Source organism: Trachurus trachurus (assembly GCF_905171665.1).
Source record: "Trachurus trachurus genome assembly, chromosome: 18".
In the NCBI taxonomy this organism is placed as follows: domain Eukaryota; kingdom Metazoa; phylum Chordata; class Actinopteri; order Carangiformes; family Carangidae; genus Trachurus; species Trachurus trachurus.
Window position 1 is genome coordinate 23,533,935 of NC_139909.1, and position 19,461 is coordinate 23,553,395.

At 44.2% G+C, this 19,461-nt stretch overlaps 1 protein-coding gene across 1 annotated transcript; it reads right to left on the minus strand.

The window, feature by feature from the left end:
- Positions 1-8,738: 8,738 nt before the first annotated feature.
- On the minus strand, positions 8,739-12,093 carry tmem256 (transmembrane protein 256). The gene is made up of 4 exons (XM_083992792.1): positions 11,980-12,093; positions 11,188-11,225; positions 10,657-10,737; positions 8,739-9,328 (listed from the first exon to the last, which is right to left on the minus strand). The coding sequence occupies exons 1-4, from the start codon at positions 12,059-12,061 to the stop codon at positions 9,185-9,187; spliced, it is 345 nt and encodes a 114-aa protein (XP_083848918.1). The 5' UTR covers positions 12,062-12,093; the 3' UTR covers positions 8,739-9,184.
- Positions 12,094-19,461: the final 7,368 nt, after the last annotated feature.

Below are 19,461 nucleotides of genomic sequence, written 5' to 3' on the forward strand. Positions count from 1 at the left end.
CCCTCATCCACAAAGAGCTCACCCTGCGTATTGCCCAGACCTTCCTATGGACTGACTCCACGACAGTTCTCACCTGGCTGACCTCTCAGTCATGCAGGTTCAAGGTCTTCGTGGGAACCCGGGTCTCTGAGATCCAGGAATTGACCGCCTCACACACCTGGAGGTATGTGGACACAGCTAACAATCCAGCCGACGATCTCACACGAGGCAAGACGTTAGCTGAGCTGGCAGCGCCAAGTCGTTGGATCCAGGGACCAGCATTCCTTCGCCGTCCACCAGATGAATGGCCATCATGTCCTAACATCACAGAGCCAGAGGACAGTGGTGAGTTAAAACACAGTGTTTTTTGTGCTCTCACACAGACAAGCTCACCACTCAAGATACCAGACCTCACCCAATTCAGCAGCTGGAGAGAGCTGGTCAAGGCTACTCAGGAGTCTCTTCATGGGGCGGCGGCCGACCCTGCCTCACCTCTGGGCGACCTCCGAGACGCAGAAGTCCACCTGTTGAAGACCAGCCAAACAGACTGCTTCTCTGAAGAAATCAGATGCCTCAGAGCCGGCAAGCCTGTTCCCCCCAGCAGCAGGCTGAGTACGCTTGCTCCCGAATTAGACCCCACAATGGGTCTTATACGGGTCGGAGGACGCCTGCGCCGTTTAGACAGCTCTAGCCCCACTGACATTCACCCAATACTGTTGGATCCACGTCATGCAGTCACCACACTCCTCATTAAAGAGATGGATGCTCAACTACACCACCCCGGGCCTGATAGGGTGTTTGCGGAGATGAGGCGCTACTACTGGATTCTGCGTGGAAGGCAGGCTATTAAGAAGCATCAGAGAGCTTGCGCCGGTTGCATGAAGTGGAGAGGGAAGCCAGTGGTGCCGAGGATGGCAGACCTGCCCTCAGCCCGTCTGCGGCTGCTTAAGCCTCCATTCTTCTCAACAGGCGTGGACTGCTTCGGGCCGTACATGGTCAAGGCTGGGAGGCGAAGTGAAAAGCGCTGGGGGATCATTTTCAAATGTCTCACGACGAGATGTATACATCTGGATCTGCTCACCAGCCTCGACACAGACGCTTTCCTCCTAGCACTGAGACGGTTCATCGCGCGGAGAGGCACCCCCTTTGAGGTCCTCTCTGACCAGGGGACTAACTTCCGAGGGGCAGATAAGGAGCTGAAGGAGGCCTTTGCAGTGATGGAGCCACAGTTAAAGGAGCGGCTTGCAGAAAAACAGATCAAGTTCCGTCTTAACCCACCAGCATCTCCCCACTTTGGTGGTGTCTGGGAGCGTGAGATTCAATCAGTCAAGAAATCCCTGCGAGTGGTCATAGGTGCACAAGTGCTCCAGGAAGAGGTTCTGCTCACACTCCTCATCGAGGTGGAAGGCATCCTCAATGCCAAGCCTTTAGGATACGTATCCTCAGATGTGGCCGATCCAGACCCAGTGACGCCCAGTATGTTGTTGATGGGGCGGCAGGATGCCTCTCTCCCCCAAGTCGCCTATGCTCCTGACACCCTCACCAGGAGGCGCTGGCGTCATTGCCAGATGATGGCCGACCACTTCTGGACACAGTTCATCAGAAACTACTTACCCTCTCTTCAAACTCGCCAGAGGTGGCGCCAACACACAGATCATCTCCTCCTGGACACAGTTGTGATGATTGTGGATCCTCAGCTTCCTCGCGCTCACTGGCCAATGGGGAGGGTGGTGAAGCTGAATGCAAGCGATGATGGATGTATACGGACAGCTGAAGTCAGAGTTGGCGAGAAGACTTACCTGAGACCAGTGGCTCGGCTGGTCCAGCTGTCAGCTCTTCCTGAAGATAATCCTGGTTAAAGGACTGTTGTTGTGGGAATTTATGTTTGTTTCAAAATAGCCATGCTATTTAGGGGGCGGCTGTTATAAATTCCCTTTGTGATGAGCAAAGATACCCTAGTTAATCTATTAATTTGTTGAATATAATTGATGATATTGATATAATATTGTTGATTTATAATAGGTCAATACTTTTAGTCATGCACCTTTAAGTTCAGTCTGTGTTTGAGTCAGGCAGTTTACGGGGCAGCTATACTTTACGTTCTGGGGTCCTTAGGCAGTTTACAGGGCAGCTATGTTGTGTGTTCCGGGGTCCTCAGGGTCGGTGTGTAACAACAATGTGCGTGTGTGTACTTACCTGCTGCAAAACGTTACATATAAAGGAAGAAGTTAAAACGTCAAACGGTGTCCTTATTCCCTGACCGGAGTACGCTCACGGGTGAAGAGTCCCAGTCCCACAACAGTTATCCACATTATAGTTCTTTAATAATCATGTTATGTGATCATGACCAGCAAGCTAGTTTAAAAGAAACATCTGAGACAGTTTTTTCATTCATTCATTCTTTATCTGTTCCTTTCCTAAAACTGTATAGAACAATACAATATGATGATACACAAATCCATAATTGCATTCAAATTAACACTTTTCATGATTGGAAAGTTGCTGTAAGAAGAATTCTCAGTTACTGGATATGTGTCCCTAAATCGATCTATCATCTGCTACAGTCTTGTACTTTAGTTCAATGGTTCTCAACAGGGGTCGGAATTTAACAACACAAGGGGCATCAGTTAGACACAACTGTCTTGGTAAAGGAAAAAGTAGGTAGGCTATATGGTTTCTCATTTTTATGTTGTAAAATAGAAGTAAAAACCTTAAAAATGCAAATAGAGGCCTATGTACATCACGGGGTAGGCCTACTACACCCTGTTTACACCTGTCGTTAACATGCATTTTCAGTGATTGAATTGCAATTGGATAGTGCTTGACCACATGAAAGTACAGGTGTAAACACACCCAAGACATATTGAGGACAGATTGTGATCTGATCGGCCAAATCACCTCCGAAGGTGGCGCGGGGACGCACTTTGACCACATTGAAAGTGTAAACGGTAATGCGTCCTGTAGGCCTATCCACAGAAATACTTCTACTATTGATTTTCACCTATGTGCAAATATGTGATTGGATCTCAAACAGATCTCAATGTGAACCCTGGAGATGCATAATGCCAGGTGTAAATGCTATCTGGTCAAAATACAATCTGGATACGAGACACATGTTAATACAAGGTGTAAACAGGGTGTTGGTTGCTTTCCATCACTGGGCTTGCTCTGGCACTGATAGGCCTACTTGTCTGCACGTGCCGTTTCTGTTCTCGCGTTTTCCTGCAGTGATCAGCAAACGATGAGTGAGCACTAACAAGTTGACACTGTGTCATGGTCGCAGAGGTTATTCATTACTTTCAAATTTTATCCCTCATCGCAGACTTTCAACCACGTCATTATACACAGCTTGTTTAATGTCATTTAGAGCGCGCCGTGTTAACTCCGACCGCCGACCGCCATCCACCATCCCCCAGCTGACTAATAACAATTCCCAGACATTACATTACTCAGCGAGACGGCCGCCGCTGATAGTGGTTATGGTGATGTGGTAACAGTGGCGGCTCCCTCTGGTGTCATCCACTTAGCTCCTCTGATGCATGGCCGTCATCGCTGTGCTGCAGATTGAAGTGGAATGATTGGGTATAAAGCCGTGAAAAAGGGGGCTGAAGTGATGGGGCCTCACTGTCCATTGAAGTGAGGGAATAATCTATCTGAGGGTGTGATGGCGCTGACCACCATTTAAGTGGCTTGAAAAGGTTAGCGGGAGGACCAAGATGTGGGAGCGTTCAGGACAGCCATTATAGTCATTCCGCTTCGCTGTGAGAGCCACCCCCCCGCCTGATTGATGCCTCTGAGAGGGGATCTGGCACTGCCGTGGTGTGTATTATACAGCATGCACTTTAATATATTGCCTGTGTGTGTGTGTATGTGTGTGTCTGTGGGTACATTTGTGCATCCCCTGATCCGTGTGAATGAGTCGGGAGGAAGCTCTGGGTAAAGATGGCCTATGGTGTTTCATTCCAGGTCTTAAAAGAGAGGATCTGGAGAAAAATCACCCATCCATAGTCGGTCCATCTACTCCCATAAGCTCTCTATCACCTTCTCTCGCACAGCCACTCTCTTCATCTTTGACCAAAACAAACCCAGGACCAAAAGAAAATCAATGAAACAAGGAGCCCCCCCCCAGCAGAAGGAGCTGATGTAATTAAATCCGTCTGCAGGGTAAGACAAGAAAAGGGCAAGAGAGGAAAAGAGGGGGGAAATTTTTTGACTAAATAATATATTCTCGAGTGGAGAAAGAAAGGAGAGGAAAGCTTGTGAAGTGCAGGGGAAGTCCCTGGAGGTATAATTAACAATATCTATCGTCAGTATCTCTGCTGCTTCTTTCTCTGACGCTCACAACAGTACAGAAACCCCAGACAGAGTTTCTGCCAGTGGGTTTGCTTCTGTGGACCGTCCTGCTTTATGTTCTGTATAAGCAACATACAGTGCCTCAGTGTTTTATGTTTTTCAGCGTCAGAATGGTGTATTTGACAGTGATCACACACAGGCTGCAGCTAAAGCACTTTTATTTTATTGTTTTTTTTACAAAAGAATATTTTAATATCACAATATCTTTCTGCTCCAGGGTCATGCTCACATGCTTTTCTACTATACATCTGTTGTGAAAAGGGAATCTGGACAAAAATCACCATGAAGTCAACTGGGATTAGTCCAAGTGACTGAAGAGCTCAAGTCAGGGAGCGGATACCAGAACATTTCCATGTCGCTGAACATGCCTCGGAGTAAACCAGTCATTAAAGGCCTTTTGAGAAATTCTCTCATTCAAGAGTAAGATAAGAAAATCAATGCCACTGTCATATCTGTCCTGCCCATTAAATGTGATGCCACAGCCAGCAGCAAGATAGCTTAGCTTAGCATAAAGACTGGAGACAGGGGGCAAACAGCTATCAGACAAATGTTTCTTGGCTCGGAGCAGCAGTCGCTGGGCAATCAGCAGAAACACAGAATCTGCTATAAAAGGGCTTTTTATTTATTTATTTTATCCTTTTAACGTGTCAATTAATGAGTTGGAGATATGTGAGTGAATGGATTTAGTTCCCATTGGGCAGACGCAGGCTAGTCTTTCTTTATGCAATGCAACAGGCAGCTGGCTGCATGCAGTATTGAATGTATCAGACAGATTTGATAGAATGGTCCTTTTCTCCATCACTTAGCCTACACCCCGTTTACACACGGCATTAACATGCGTTTTCTATGATCGGATAGTGCTTGACCACATGAAAGTGTGTAAAAACAAATCACAAATGTGATCGGATTTCATTGTGGACACTGGAGATGCATATTAACGCCAGGTGTAAATACTTCTGGTCAAATTGTATCCAGATACAACCTGGATACAATCTGGATACGAGATGCATGTTAAAGGGATACTTAAACATTTTGGCCCATTGCCATAATCCCTATAGTTTTCGTTACCTTTAATTGTCGGAGCTGCTCAGAGCTACGCTATGGAGAATTTCTTGGTTTCCATCATCAAACTCATCAAATAATCCAACAACTCCAAGTGGACAAGTTTTGACCTGCACATTCACCACGCTATAGATATTCGGAACGTTACAAGACAGAGTTGTTTTTTCGAGGTAAATTCATGCAAAACCGCACTGACTCCCGTCTGGGGCAGTTTTTCAGCAAGCAGTCTCTGCATTTGCCTCGAAAACAACTCTGTCTCGTAACGTTCTGTTATTATCTCATAGCGTGGTGAATGTGCAGGTCACAACTTGTCCACCAGAGCGTTTTGGAGTTGTTGGATTGTATATTTGATGAGTTTGATGAGGGAAACCAAGACATTCCATTATTAGCCTCCATAGCGTAGCTCGGCTCTGTAGCAGCTGTTCGGCCGATCTAAAAATAGCTTGCACTGACAATTAAAGGTAACGAACCTACTCCTAAAACTATAGGGATTATGGCAATGGGCCAATTTGCCAAAATGTTGAACTATCCCTTTAATGCCAGGTGTAAACGGGGTGTCTGTGAGTAAACCAAAAATGATACAATATTCCATAAACAACCTGCAGTAGGTCATCCTCAAATAGTGAATAGGGTAAGTGTGAGGAGAGAAGGCTAGTGTAGTGAGGGAGGCCACTACACCGACAAGTCTGAAGGGGCTCCGAGGTTCAGAGACACAAAAGAGACTTTGAGGTCAGCTGGAAGAATCTTATGTGGTGTGATGAGACAAACATGTCTACACACCGTCAGAATCTCCCAGTGTGAACTGTGGGATGCAGCAGGCCATTGAAGTCTTGTGAGCCAGGTTGGATTACCATTCAGCCAATAGTTCTCCAGACCCTCGGGCCTTCAAAAAGCCCCCTGCTTTTCCATCATGTTGAATTTGTAGAAGTACAGTTTTGTGCATCGGAACAAGTTTAAAAACTTTATATTCATTAGTCTGGTTAGTTGCCATGGAGATCTGCTGGAATGACTTAATTTCATAACTCCATTTCATTCGGTGATGAAGATCATATGATATGGTTTAAGAAGCACAAGAAAATAATAAGTTGACTTTGAGTCGGGATTGTTTTGTCAAAATCTATTATGTCTGTGTCTAATTACTTAAGCTGTGCTGTGCTGATTTGACATTTTGAACAGCAAATCTTAGCCCCCAACCCTGCAATAGGTTAAAGCCAAGCCTGTGACGCTAAGGGCTAAAATGAAGGCAGCAAAAAAATGCTAATAAAACATTTGGAGGGGGTGGATACTTATGCAAATACATTCAATCTTTTTTAAAGGCAGTGTACCCTGAGTGCTGCCGGAAAATGATATAAAGGACAGACAAGCACTGTTCTAATACATTGTGATTAGACTGACGTGCTTTGTCTGAATTACCTGGGAAGGTAAAGAAGATTAGAGACCAGACACAAGTGTCTCCCTTCATCTCACTTTCCATCCCTCATGTGCCCACACATTAAATGTGGTCTGCTCGGGCAGAACAGTGTGATCCAGTTAATGGATTTTAACGTGGTGCTGTGCTGACAGCAGCAGCATCCGCACATCGGAGCGTCACCTACTGAGAAGAGAAATAAATAGCTCTAAAATAAGACTGTGGTGTGAAATTGCTCAAAGAAAAGATTTGCAGCTCGCATCTTGTCGGAGAATCACATGAGTTTCCCCTCAAGTATTTAACACATATCTGAAAATTTGATGATGGTGTTTTTAAATATGCATCCGGCAGCGAGGAACATCCTGTAACTTCCAGTCAGGTGTCTCCCATAAACTAGAAAGTTTATGAGCGATATGTAACCGGGGTGTCAGAGCTCTCCGCGCTGTGCGATCGCTCAGTCCTGGAGTAGCAGAACACTTCCCAATAGCTGCTTAATTCTAATGAGGGTTTTATGAGTCGTGATCAAGAGCTCACTGGCAACGTGTTCAGTCAATAGCTCCTTCTCTTCTGAGCAGAGCCTCGGCTTATGTGCCGACCCCGGCAAATTGACCTGAAGATTTATACAGCTATTTTCTAAAGGTCCCCATTTGCGGGCCTACAGTCAGAAAGGCGAATTAGTGTTTCAATGGATTTCGCTTTCAATTTGAATGCCGAGTGGCTGGGACATGGTCCCGGCTGCGGGGAGGCCATGGGTAATGTACTCCTTTGTGTTCTGCCACTTAGAGGATCAAACGCTCCAGGCTGCGAAGACATTCAGAGCTGCGAGAAAGACAACTTCCTTCAGCTGCCATAGGTGGTGAATCCTATGGGTTTATCCACCCTTCACTGAAAACCACACACTGAGGACCCTCTTTACCAACGGGCACTGACTTTCTTTAAAGATGTAGCCTACTAAGCAGGATTTTCCTGTGGCTATGCTACATTTTTACCTGAATTAAAAAAGCTCCGGACTAGTTGTGATAGTTAACTACATGACTTGTGACTTGTTACGAGTGAGAATGGACACTCTCTGCTCTTCCACCTGGTGCCTCATGGCCAGGGCCGTTGCTAGGAATTCTGGGGCCCCTGAAATGATACTAAAGTGGGCCCCTGACTTTTCCACTTTTTTTCATAGACTACGTATGTATTATCATTTTTTATTTAGCCTACTTTGTTTTGATGCTAATGCAGCATTACTATGAGTATTAGTCAGGGTTTTATGCAGAATAATTCAGTCATACAAAGATTACTGGGGGGTTTTTTTGGGCCCCACTGGGCACTGGGCCCCTAGAATTATCATCACCTTTCTCCCCTATACAACGGCCCTGCTCATGGCTGAAAACCAACCTTGCAACGCGCACCGTAACTTGTGATCATTTGTTTATGACAGTTAAGACTACACAAATACACACATCGTAACATCCTATGTGTTATATAAGTTATCCACCGCTCCATGTATTGATTTTTCGCCGACCAGGTGGAGGGTTAGCAAAACAGCGGAAAAGCAACCAGGCTTGCATAGTTCCTCTTTAAGTGCCAGTCTGTGATCCGGCATTACATTGGCTGTAAATCCACCCAGGATGCATTGATTACCAAACACTCCTTTCTGTACCAAGACAGGCCAAGGGGACATAATTCAAGTAAAGGTTTCTGTACCAGAGCACCTCCTAATTAGTGGCTATTGGCAACTTGTGAAGCTAGTTCTAAAGTGGTGGTAGATGGGTAATTGAGGCAAGCTAGTGGACTGTTCTTATTGTGAGTATGAGTGTGTACAGAAGATATGACACTGATATGGATATTCATTGTCAAGGTCTGGTCATGTATTCACAAACAAGTGGATTAAAGGAGCTGATCACCGTGAGGAGGTGATAAAGAAGAATTAGGCAACACAACAGCGTGTAAGAAAGAATGTTTATTTAATATTCTCTTGATTCTTATTAGTGCATTTGTCACATATGCAGTATAAATATATAAACTGGATTTACTGTATAAGCAAATTATGTATAGCATTGATCAACACTGGGATGCACTACATACTGTGTATTTGCTTTTCCAGTTGAATTCACACACAAAGCAAAGAGCAGCAGCCAAAAAAAACAGACATCAATGGTTAGAAAGTGATAAACCTGCCGTGACCTTATCACCCGCTGACACCCACAACCGGATGCAGGGAGCGGTTCAGAGGGGCGACTTTATTACTCAGCACTTCAGCACAAACGTCTCTCTCCAGGCTCGCCCCTTCATCCAGTTCTGGTCGGACAATTTAGTGTCACACGGTGGGCCCATGGAGGAAGAAGAGGAGGAGGAGGAGGAGGTGGTGGTGGTGGTGTAAGCTGGTACAGCTCAGAGAATCATGGCCAGCCAGCCGACAATCATAGCCATGCCCCCCATGGGAGCCACCTTGCGTAGACCGGGGTCCCCCGTCAGGGCCTGGTGGTACAGAGAGCCACAGAACATCCCCATGCCTGCGATCAGGAGGGTGCCAGCCTGTAGACATGGAGAGAGGGCCGGCACAAGAGCATTAAAGGGATAGTTCACCCAAAATTGAAATTTCACTCATTATCTACTCACCCTCATATTATGTCGACTAAGGGCTGGGAGAAGTTTCAGAGTTATCCGTGCCTTCTCTGAGTTACAGGTGGTCTCGGCGTAGCAGTGCATGTCCTATATATCATATAACAGTTGCAAATGGATTCCAACTGTCTTCGTAACAAAAAGACACACCAAAAAACATCCAAATACCTCCATGCTGCTCGTATGTAATGTCCGTCTTGTATTGAAGCCCTGAAATGCGAAATTGTCCCGAAAAAAATTAAATAACTCTATTTTTCAAGCTTGTTTTGTAGCGGAAGCTCCTCTTCCTGGTTCGTCAAATTTGGACGAACCAGGGTCTGTCCTCTTCCCAGTGAGTCCAAATTTGACGAACCAGGAAGAGGAGCTTCGAGAAGCTTCCGCTACAAAACAAGCTTGAAAAATAGACTTATTTCATTTTTTTCGGGACAATTTCGCATTTCGGGGCTTCAATACAAGACGGACATTACATACGAGCAGCATGGAGGTATTCGGATGGTTTTTGGTGTGTCTTTTTGTTACGAAGACAGTTGGTATCCATTTGCAACCCTTATATGGACATGCACTGCTATGCCGAGACCCCCTGTAACTCAGAGAAGCCACGGATAACTCTGAAACTCCTCCCAGCCCTTAGTCGACATGAGGGTGAGTAGATAATGAGTGATGAAATTTCAATTTTGGGTGAACTATCCCTTTAACAGTATATATTGAATATGTCAGTTACAACAATTTCATCACTATGTCAGTATACGCCATAATAAATCAGATTTGTCATGTTTTCACACTGTTGAATTTATCATCACAAGCTAACAACACTGTATATACTTTGTAACAGGTGTGTTTGTTTAACGGAACCCACAAGAGATGGAAATGCTTTATCAGTCCTGAAAGTAGCAACTGCAACTTCTAACTTTCTGTATAGCATACTGTAGATAAATAAAACTGTAATGAGGGAACCTGAGAATGTATAGCCTGCAGCCATTCACAGTGTTGTCGGTATGTAATCTGCACTGCTAATTGTGTTAGTCATAATGTAATAAAACTAACACAAAAAGTGCAAAACCATCTCAGTGCTCAGTTGCCGGCTACAAAATAGCAAACACTGTAATTACGGCCTAAAGAATGTTGATTTTCTGTGTGGGATAGACAGGAAATGGCGGGCTGACACTATCGCACTGGCTCAATTTTAAAGGACACTGAAGTGCATCCGGCTCTGAGAGCTGGGATTAGGCTTCCATACTCACCACAGCAGGTTTGCCAGAGTGGGCAGCACCCAGCAGGGCCAAGCTGTGGTAGAAATGGTACTTATTGGCAGTTTCATAGAGCTGGAGAGGTAGACACACACAGAGAGGGAGAGAGGTTTCAGAGAAGTAGAAAAAACAGCAATCCTTACTCTTTATTTAACTGAATCAAAGAACAACTTGATGAAGCCAGTGGATAATTTATAAGTAATTAAGAAAAAGGTTACCAACAGGTACCAATTAGACCATTTCCATCAATTAGGCCTAATTATGTAATTGCACAGGGGACGGTGACGGTCTGTCAGATCAGACAGGAAAATATCTTTATACTTAAAGGAAAACCTCATCTTAATTATGTCTGTAAGCTCACAAAACGTACAAGTAATAAGCTTCCCAAACTATAACTGCAATCTCAACACTACAGACATGTAAATTTAAATATCTTTGCAATACAATCTCATAAGTGTAGACAATACAAGGAGACTGCCACAATCATCAACTAACTTTGAATATCGGATATTATTATTAACATACCACTCTCTGGTAATCATCAGGGTCTTTGTCTTTGAAACCTAGAATGAGAGACATGAAGCAGAAAGTTTATATTCAGTAGGCTATATGACATGACATGTTATTCTCAAGTGTACCCTCAATATGGCATCATGATCACAGTGGCTGTAAACACATAAACTTTACTGTACTGTGGAGATCCTGCAACTCTATTGCAGTCATTATTTTTGATACGTGATTCACATGATGTCTACAAAAGTCTTATGCTTAGAGACTGTATAATCAGTGCTGGTGAACCCTGGCACAGTGTGGTGACATGATCACAGTAATGTTGTTATGCATCCTCTTATCTTGTCAAATAGTCCAGTGTAATATCTTCAGATACTTGTAATGCCCTTGGATGAGCCAGCCTTCTGTCTTAATCACTCATTTAACAAGGTTACCAAAAGACCAACATGGACAGTTGGCTGCCATTGACCCACTGCTTAAATAAGCCTTCTTCCTCCATGACACTGTGGAGGCGGGTCACCTTGATGACGAAATTGATGATTTCCCTAAAACAACGTGCAGCTGCATTGGTCTTATGAGTGCCGAATTTACAATTAGAGTATTTAACATTGAATGCATACATACATTCTCTATACAGAGCCATGCTAATGTTTCCAGAAGTAAGCTAACCTCAAATTAGCATTTTAGAGAATGGAGACTGGACTACAGAGCGGTGACACCACAGTTCCCTCTCGTTCTGTTTACTGTTCAGCTGAATGAAAAGACTCGTGCATGAGTACGTTGTGTAAGCTAATGTTGTGTACCCACCGTGAGCCCCGTATGCCCCAGCTGCCACCGCCGAAGCCCCCGACAGGGCTGCTAGCCTCCGGACGATAGCAGAAGCAGTCATGTTTTGTAGCTGCGTGTGTGTGTATCCACAGGCGGAAGACTGATGGTTATGCTGCCTTCACTGACCTTATCTCAGCTCCTACTTCTGAGACACGGCGCGAAAGTCTCCCCCGCGCATTAGGCTAACCAACATTCAGCTGTTTATTATTATAAAATTATTGTTACGTAAGTGCTTATAGAGTGTGATAAACAACTATATAATAAAAACAAGGTGACACTTTCTAACCTCACTCATTTTAGCAATACACCGCTTCTTGTGACTCGTCCAATGGCCGTGTTCCTAATTACGATTTTTCTTTGAGCGCTTGAAAGCAGCAGCGCAGGGACATGAAACTGCGCTTCATTCCAGGGCTCCGGGCCACCGCTCGCATCCGTTATCCAATAGGAGGTTTGAACCAAAATGGCGACTGTCGTGCTACAGTTTCAGCCTACGGGCAAATTTCATAACTTTACCAAATAGATCTGACACCGACACGACACTTGAATGGTCACTGTACCGCTTTTAGACTACTCTGCTTATGTATAGCCTACGTGAGTGTGGGTGTTTTACTGTCATTGCCGCTCAGATGTAACTTGCTGTAATATTTTAGAATAGCTACACTGTGCACCCAGGTACTAAAGGCAAACTCACTCCTACTGATATATATTTTAAATTGTATATTAAGCCTATTTGTAGCCTACCAAATCTAATGCTATCAGAGCTTGCTCAAACTGACTGTAATTCACTGGCCTCCAGTTTGCAGATGGAAAAAGACACATTGTTAATGTTTTACCTCTGCTTTGTTCACATTTGAAATGCATTATTCATGGCAGGATTGAATTATTAGGCTACTATTGTGCTGCTTTTGTATGAATAATTAATTTTCTCCACAGAGTGGGTGATTTGGCTGTAGAATGCTGCCGATTTCTGCTTCACCATATGCACTAAATTGCTCCATAACACTGACTGATAGGCCCAGCGGTGCAGAGGGTGCATTAGTGCGCGGCACTTTGCTATTTGTCCATCACCACAATTTGGGGAAACCTTGGTGGATTTCACTGCTTTGGTGAATTACTGCTAAATGTTTGATGTGTTTTCCCTCCAGCAGATGTGTTGATGTTACCCTGTAATGAAAACACACTAATCCCTGCAGAGAGCCCACCAAAAGGGGGTGCTATATCGCTTCCTCATTTGCCAAAGTTTGTCCAGAGACGGTGTGTGCACGTGTTTGTGTGTGTGTGTGTGTGTGTGTGTGGGTGTGTGCATGGAGGGGGCAGAGGGACTTCTTCCAATTATCATATTGAAATTACACAGGGTCACACTGCATTACTGGAGAGCCGCTAAACCACCGGTTTCCACCGAGCCTCGTCCTTAGCTGACTTTGACACTGCATTAACACAATGCATACAATTAACACATTTTAATGACCATGTAGCTAATTAAAAATAAGCCTTATGAGTCAGGGCTCCATCATCAACTGTGAACTGAACCTGTGGCCAGTGGTGGGTGTGTCTTTTTGTGCAGGCATCTTCTGTGTCCCGTTATCCGAGTCGTGTGCACCCATGCATGTGTGGACTGCATGTCAGGCAGGATGCAGAAGGATGCTTGCTTAGCCTGCAGACGCATTTACTCACAGGTCATTTTCATTCCGGCCCGTGGCAGATGGGGCAGATGGGACAGCAAGGACAACAATAAAGTATGGCTTTACATCTTGTTTTCACAGACAAGCAGCAAATTATCTCTAAGTCCCAGCAGCCGTGTGCTGTGAGGTTCCTCCGAGAGCCAACATCCATCTCACTTCAGCCGGCCCGCCCTGCCTGTCCTCTCCTCTCCTCTCTAGTGACTGTTTTTTTCCTCGCCGCTAAACTCCCGGTGTGTTTGAGTAGAAGCGTGCGCATGTATGTGTCTGATCTCCTCAGATTGGTTGCCCCCAGTTTCTCTCTTGTCGTGATTGAGCTGCGGTCCGACGAGGAAACATCCAGCTCTTGCAGAAAAGAAGCAGACAAGAAGGAGAACGTTGCTCGCATTAAACAAGGGAATGGAGTGAGCACTTCTCACAAATGGGAACTGGTAGCTTGTCTTGCAAGCTCGGCGTTTACTTGACAGTCGGTGGCCTGGTGCATCCTCTTTCGCAGTAGTATATGACAACGGCGACGGGCGACAGCGACAAGGAAAGAAGACACTTTCATCCAGAAGAAAAAGGAGGAAAGTCGCCTCCCTCTCATCCATTCTCTCACTTCAAAACAAATGCACACACACCTGCAATCTCGCTTGTCTCTCAACTTATTGTACCGCCATGGGTTGTTTTGAAAATCCAATTTCCTGCTGTTCTTAGATACATCGTTAGGTATGTCTTGTAGCGATGCTTCTTTGTTCTTTCTTGCGATGGGGAAATTTAATGCAAATAAAGTGGAAACATCCCAAAATAAAAAGGAAACATTGCAGCTCTGTTCTGCAGCAGGTAACAAGACGGATGGAAACACCACAGCAAGGCCTCCCAAGTTGTCATTATTTTAAAGGGGAACTATGCACGTATGTTGCTAACCCTCCTCCCAGCCATGTTCATTTATTTACAACAAAGCCAGTGAGAAAACAATCAATAGAGCGTTACATAATGTTATTAATCATATACAGTCTTGGGCATGTTACTGTAAAAATTTTTGGGGGAAAGTTAAAGGGATAGTTCACCCAAAATTAAAATTTTGGCGTCAGTGCGACGTAAATCGCGCAAGATTTGGACGGACCAGGAAGAGGAGCTTCCGCTACAAACAGGCTTGAAATATAGACTTATTTAATTTTTTTCTGAACAATTTCACATGTTGGGGCTTCAATACAAGGCGGACATTACAGACGAGCTGTGTGGAGGTATTTGGATGGTTTTTGGTGTGTCTTTTTGGACGAAGAAAAGTGGTGTCCATCATATGGACATGCAGTGCTGCACGGAGCCCCGCTGTAACTCAGAGAAGGCACGGAGGACTCTGACACTTCTCCCAGCCCTTAGTCGACATGAGGGTGAGTAGATAATGAGTGACATTTGAATTTTGGGTGAACTATCCCTTTAATTTCCCCAAAAAGCAGCTGAGGCTGCCTGTGCGGAGGAATACTGAGTGATTTGGTTTGTTCCAGATTAACGTCTTTTTTCGACCAGCTGATGCACTGGAAAAAATGTGTAGCCTATAACATACACTGCTATTTTGTGACTTAACTTATTGAGTAACGGTGCATTGTATTGTCAGTAACAGTAACAGCGTTATAACGGGGGAAACAGTAACTTTTTTGATTCCTCGTTACTGAAAAAAGTAGTTAGTTAGTAACACTGTTTATTTATAACGCTGTTATTCCCATCACTGTATATCATACGATGTTACAATGTGTATTTGTGTGGTCTCATCTATCATAAACAAGAGATTACGGGTTACGGGGCGTGTTTGAGAGAGCTGGGACACCGGTTCAGAGGCTCCGGATCTTACAAGCTTGGTTTTCATCCAAGAGACGCTAGGTGGAAGGCAGAGAGCCTCCATTCTCCCTGGAACAAGTTACAAGTCATTTATTTAAACCATCATAATTACTCCGAAGCTGTTTAATTAAGGTAAAAAATGTAGCATAATTAAGCTAAAAATACTGCATAGTTCCTCTTTAATAAAATTAATGATGCTGTCTAAAATGTCAAACTTGCACCAGCACTCCTGTTAGAAATGTCACAGGTGCCGTTCATCTCCTCCACTGCCACTCTCAGGGAAACAGGATGGCGATCCCTGCACGCCACGGCGCTGAAATATCTTTTTTGTGTCAAGGGCTTCGCCTGCTGTGTGGCGTGATCCCTCCACTCCCACTCCCACCAACCGCTATACACACCCCTGATACTGAGATTTTTTTTTTTTAAAGAAACCAACATTTCTGGAAAAACTCCATTAACCTTGATGTGTTTTGACGGTTGCAGCCCCTTCACTGTCTCCGGCTCGCTGGGAGAAGCCTCAGCCACAGCCAATTATCTATCTGTTAGGGCGCTTTCATGTCTCCGAGATGTTTAGTCATAAATGTACGTATTGTGCCCCGGTGTCACAGCTTCTCATGCTCCGGCTCCGTCACTCGTCCATGTCATCGCATCCCTTTCAGCAAAGAGGGAAAAAAAAGAATGAAAGAGAGAGAGAGAGAGAAGGAGGGAGGAAGAGAGAGATAGAAGAGGCAGGCCTGTCGAGTGACATTTTGTCTGTGCGTCCGGGCTATTGTGTGCTGGGGGAGACAACACCAGTCATTGCCATTACACTGGCTGGCACACATACACTGGACCAAAACAGCCCCAGGATCACACACACACACACACATACACACTAGTATTTTCCTCTATTCTCATGTCAACACTGACAAATATTGGTCTGTGGATGTTTTCGCCAAGATAGTTCCATTTTATTTCTTTTGTCAATGGTGTGGCAGGTTGCTGCCGATACTGCCTGCATGTGCAGCTCTCGACAATACAATCAAAGCACACTCGGGCTCATGATTAATCCACTGAATGGTATTCAAACGAAGTCACTCTCGTTTTAATGTCAGGCTGTTTGTCCCCAGCTCGTACGAAAACAAACACTCAGGCATGCACAAGCATGAAAATCTCAAATATGCATACGCACACATACACACACACACACACACAAAGTTGCGGTAACAGCAGGCTCCCCACGCCGAGCGAGCATAATTAGCACACTCGTTAAGCTCATCTGCATCTCTCTTCAAAGGAGATCGATGCAAATGGATGGGATTTAGCCACTGGCAGCAATTAGGCCAAAAAAAAAAAAATCCTATCTGGAGAAACTTGGTTACGGCGAAGTAAAGTCGGTCTAGTTGTGGGGAATGAATGTGTTTTCTGCCCCGGCACTGAGCATATAATAGAATCCAAAACGAATGCTTTCATTTACTCTCATGTCAAATCCACTTCTGTTTAATCACTCTCCCTACCAGCCCTCCTGGTTGTCACATAATCCAGGGCTTTAAGGGAGAATGAAGTTTCATTAGCAAAAAATGTGACACCGTAACCAATTTACTTTACTAACAAGTATCGCCTCTGCCGTGCGGCCGTATCCCTGTATATCTCTCTCCTTTCCTGTGCTGCATTGCACAATGAGGCACGCCAGGTGTCATCTTCCCTCATTACCATGAACATCCCACATCCACCGTCCCGCTGCTGTAACAACTAACTAGCAAACAAAGCATGTATTTATCCAGAGAAGACTATAATACCCAACAAATGCAATATCAACTGCTGGTGGTGTAATAACTGTTTAAAAGTACTGTCCAGCTGTTTTTGGGAAATTGCCTAGCTGTTTCTAAAAGTGAAACCAAATTTCAAAGGTTTAGATATCCCTTTAATAGAACCAGGTTGGCAGGAAAGTTCAGAGTTTGTCCACATGAATTATTTTTACTGTTCTTTTTTGTGACGTTTGTTTGTTTTTTCCTTTATTTAAAAAGACTTATGTTCTCAGTTGTAAAGTTGTACTTTTCAAAGATGTGTTTCAAACGATCCAACAAGGACAATGGAAAAACACATGAGAAGAAACAAGGGGAATCAACACAGGTGAGAAACATGAGTTAATCACAGGGGGAGGCCACAACTTCAAAATAAAACAGGAACTAAGGACAAACCATGACAGTTTCCAGTGTGGACATCCACCATAGAAATAGAAATAGAAATAGAAAAAACTTTTTTGTCCAGCCAAGGCAGGGAATTATCCTTTGGTTTTAACCAATTACATACAGACACAGACTTGTAAACAGGGTTTATACAAAACAAATGTGTCAACAAGGAGTACATCAAACAAGTATGATCGTGTACACAGAGCATCTGCATACAGACATCACGCCTAGGGTCCTCACTGACTTGATTTATTGATTATGTTGATGGGGTTGGGGATGAAGGAGCCCTTATATCATTTCCTGGCCAGAGGTTTTCTATAGCACCGCCCTGAGGAAGCATCTCAAACTCACTATGGAGTGTCTCATCAGCAATGATTGACAGGGCTTTCCTCTGTACTAAAAACAAAGATGCTCTCAAGTTCAACTAGGCTGAGATAGACTCTTTCCAGAATGTCCGGCCTGACCCCAATCCCTTTTAGTTCCTAAAAACATTCTCTGACTGGCCCTTTGGTAGATTAAGCACTGAAACTCAGTTTGTTGTCCATAAATAAATGTGGGACTCCGACTCCGACATCATCCTTGTTTGATGGAAATGGTGATGTTCCAACCATTGTCATTGTGACCTTTTCATGGGACTTGTTGAAAACAATAAACTCCACACCAAAGTCAACAGGCTTCATCATGGGCTTCACTAATGTCTTTACCAAATTTACAAAAATCAATCCAAAAAGAATCACCATGAAATATAAAAAGTAGGCTATATAGAGGGGAAAGGATCCATGTGTAAAATGAGAAATATTCAGTGCATTTACAAAACATTATTAAAGGGATAGTTCAACATTTTGGCAAATTGGCCCATTGCCATAATCGCTATAGTCATAGCAGTAGGTTCGTTACCTTTAATTGTCGGTGTAAGCTATTTTTAGAACGGAGGAGCGGAGCGTCAGGCTGCTCAGGGCTACGCTATGGAGGCTAATGGAATTTCTTGGTTTTCCTCATCAAACTCATCAAATACACAACCCAACAACTCCAAAAGGCTGTGGTGGACAAGTTGTGAGCTGCACAATCACCACGCTATGAGATAATAATGGAACGTTACGAGACGGAGCCGTTTTAGAGGTAAATTCATGCAAAACCGCTGATGCGCGTTGCGTTCAGGGACAGTTTTTCAGCAAGCAGACTCTGTATTTACCCTGTATTTACCTCGAAAACGGCTCCGTTTCGTAACGTTCCATTATTATCTCATAGCGTGGTGATTGTGCAGGTCACAACTTGTCCACGAAAGCCTTTTGGAGTTGTTGGGTTGTGTATTTGATGAGTTTGATGAGGAAAACCAAGAAATTCCATTAGCCTCCATAGCGTAGCCCTGAGCAGCCTGACGCTCCGCTCCTCCGTTCTAAAAATAGCTTACACCGACAATTAAAGGTAACGAACCTACTGCTATGACTATAGCGATTATGGCAATGGGCCAATTTGCCAAAATGTTGAACTATCCCTTTAAACATGCAGAACAACAGCATTCAGTTTTTATTGTCAGTGTCAATCTCAATGACATAAGGATAGTTGCAACATGCAGGGCCGTTGCTAGGAATTCTGGGGGCCCTGAAAGAATACTAGAGTGGGCCCCTGAATTTTCCACTTTTTTCTTAGACCACGTATGTATTGTCATTTTTTATTTAGCCTACTTTGTTTTGATGCTAATGCAGCATTACTATGAGTATTAGTCAGGGTCTAAGCAGAATAATTCAGTCATACAAAGATTAGACTAGTACTAGGTTTTTTGTGGGCCCCAC

What these genes read in the sequence shown, in the direction of transcription:
- tmem256 (XM_083992792.1), bottom strand. Translation starts at nt 12,061, where the DNA reads ATGACTGCTTCTGCTATCGTCCGGAGGCTAGCAGCCCTGTCGGGGGCT. An exon ending in TGGGGCATACGGGGCTCACG is followed by an intron (nt 11,226 to 11,979) that starts GTGGGTACACAA and finishes CTCTCATTCTAG; the next exon opens with GTTTCAAAGACAAAGACCCT. An exon ending in CTGATGATTACCAGAGAGTG is followed by an intron (nt 10,738 to 11,187) that starts GTATGTTAATAA and finishes CTACCTCTCCAG; the next exon opens with CTCTATGAAACTGCCAATAA.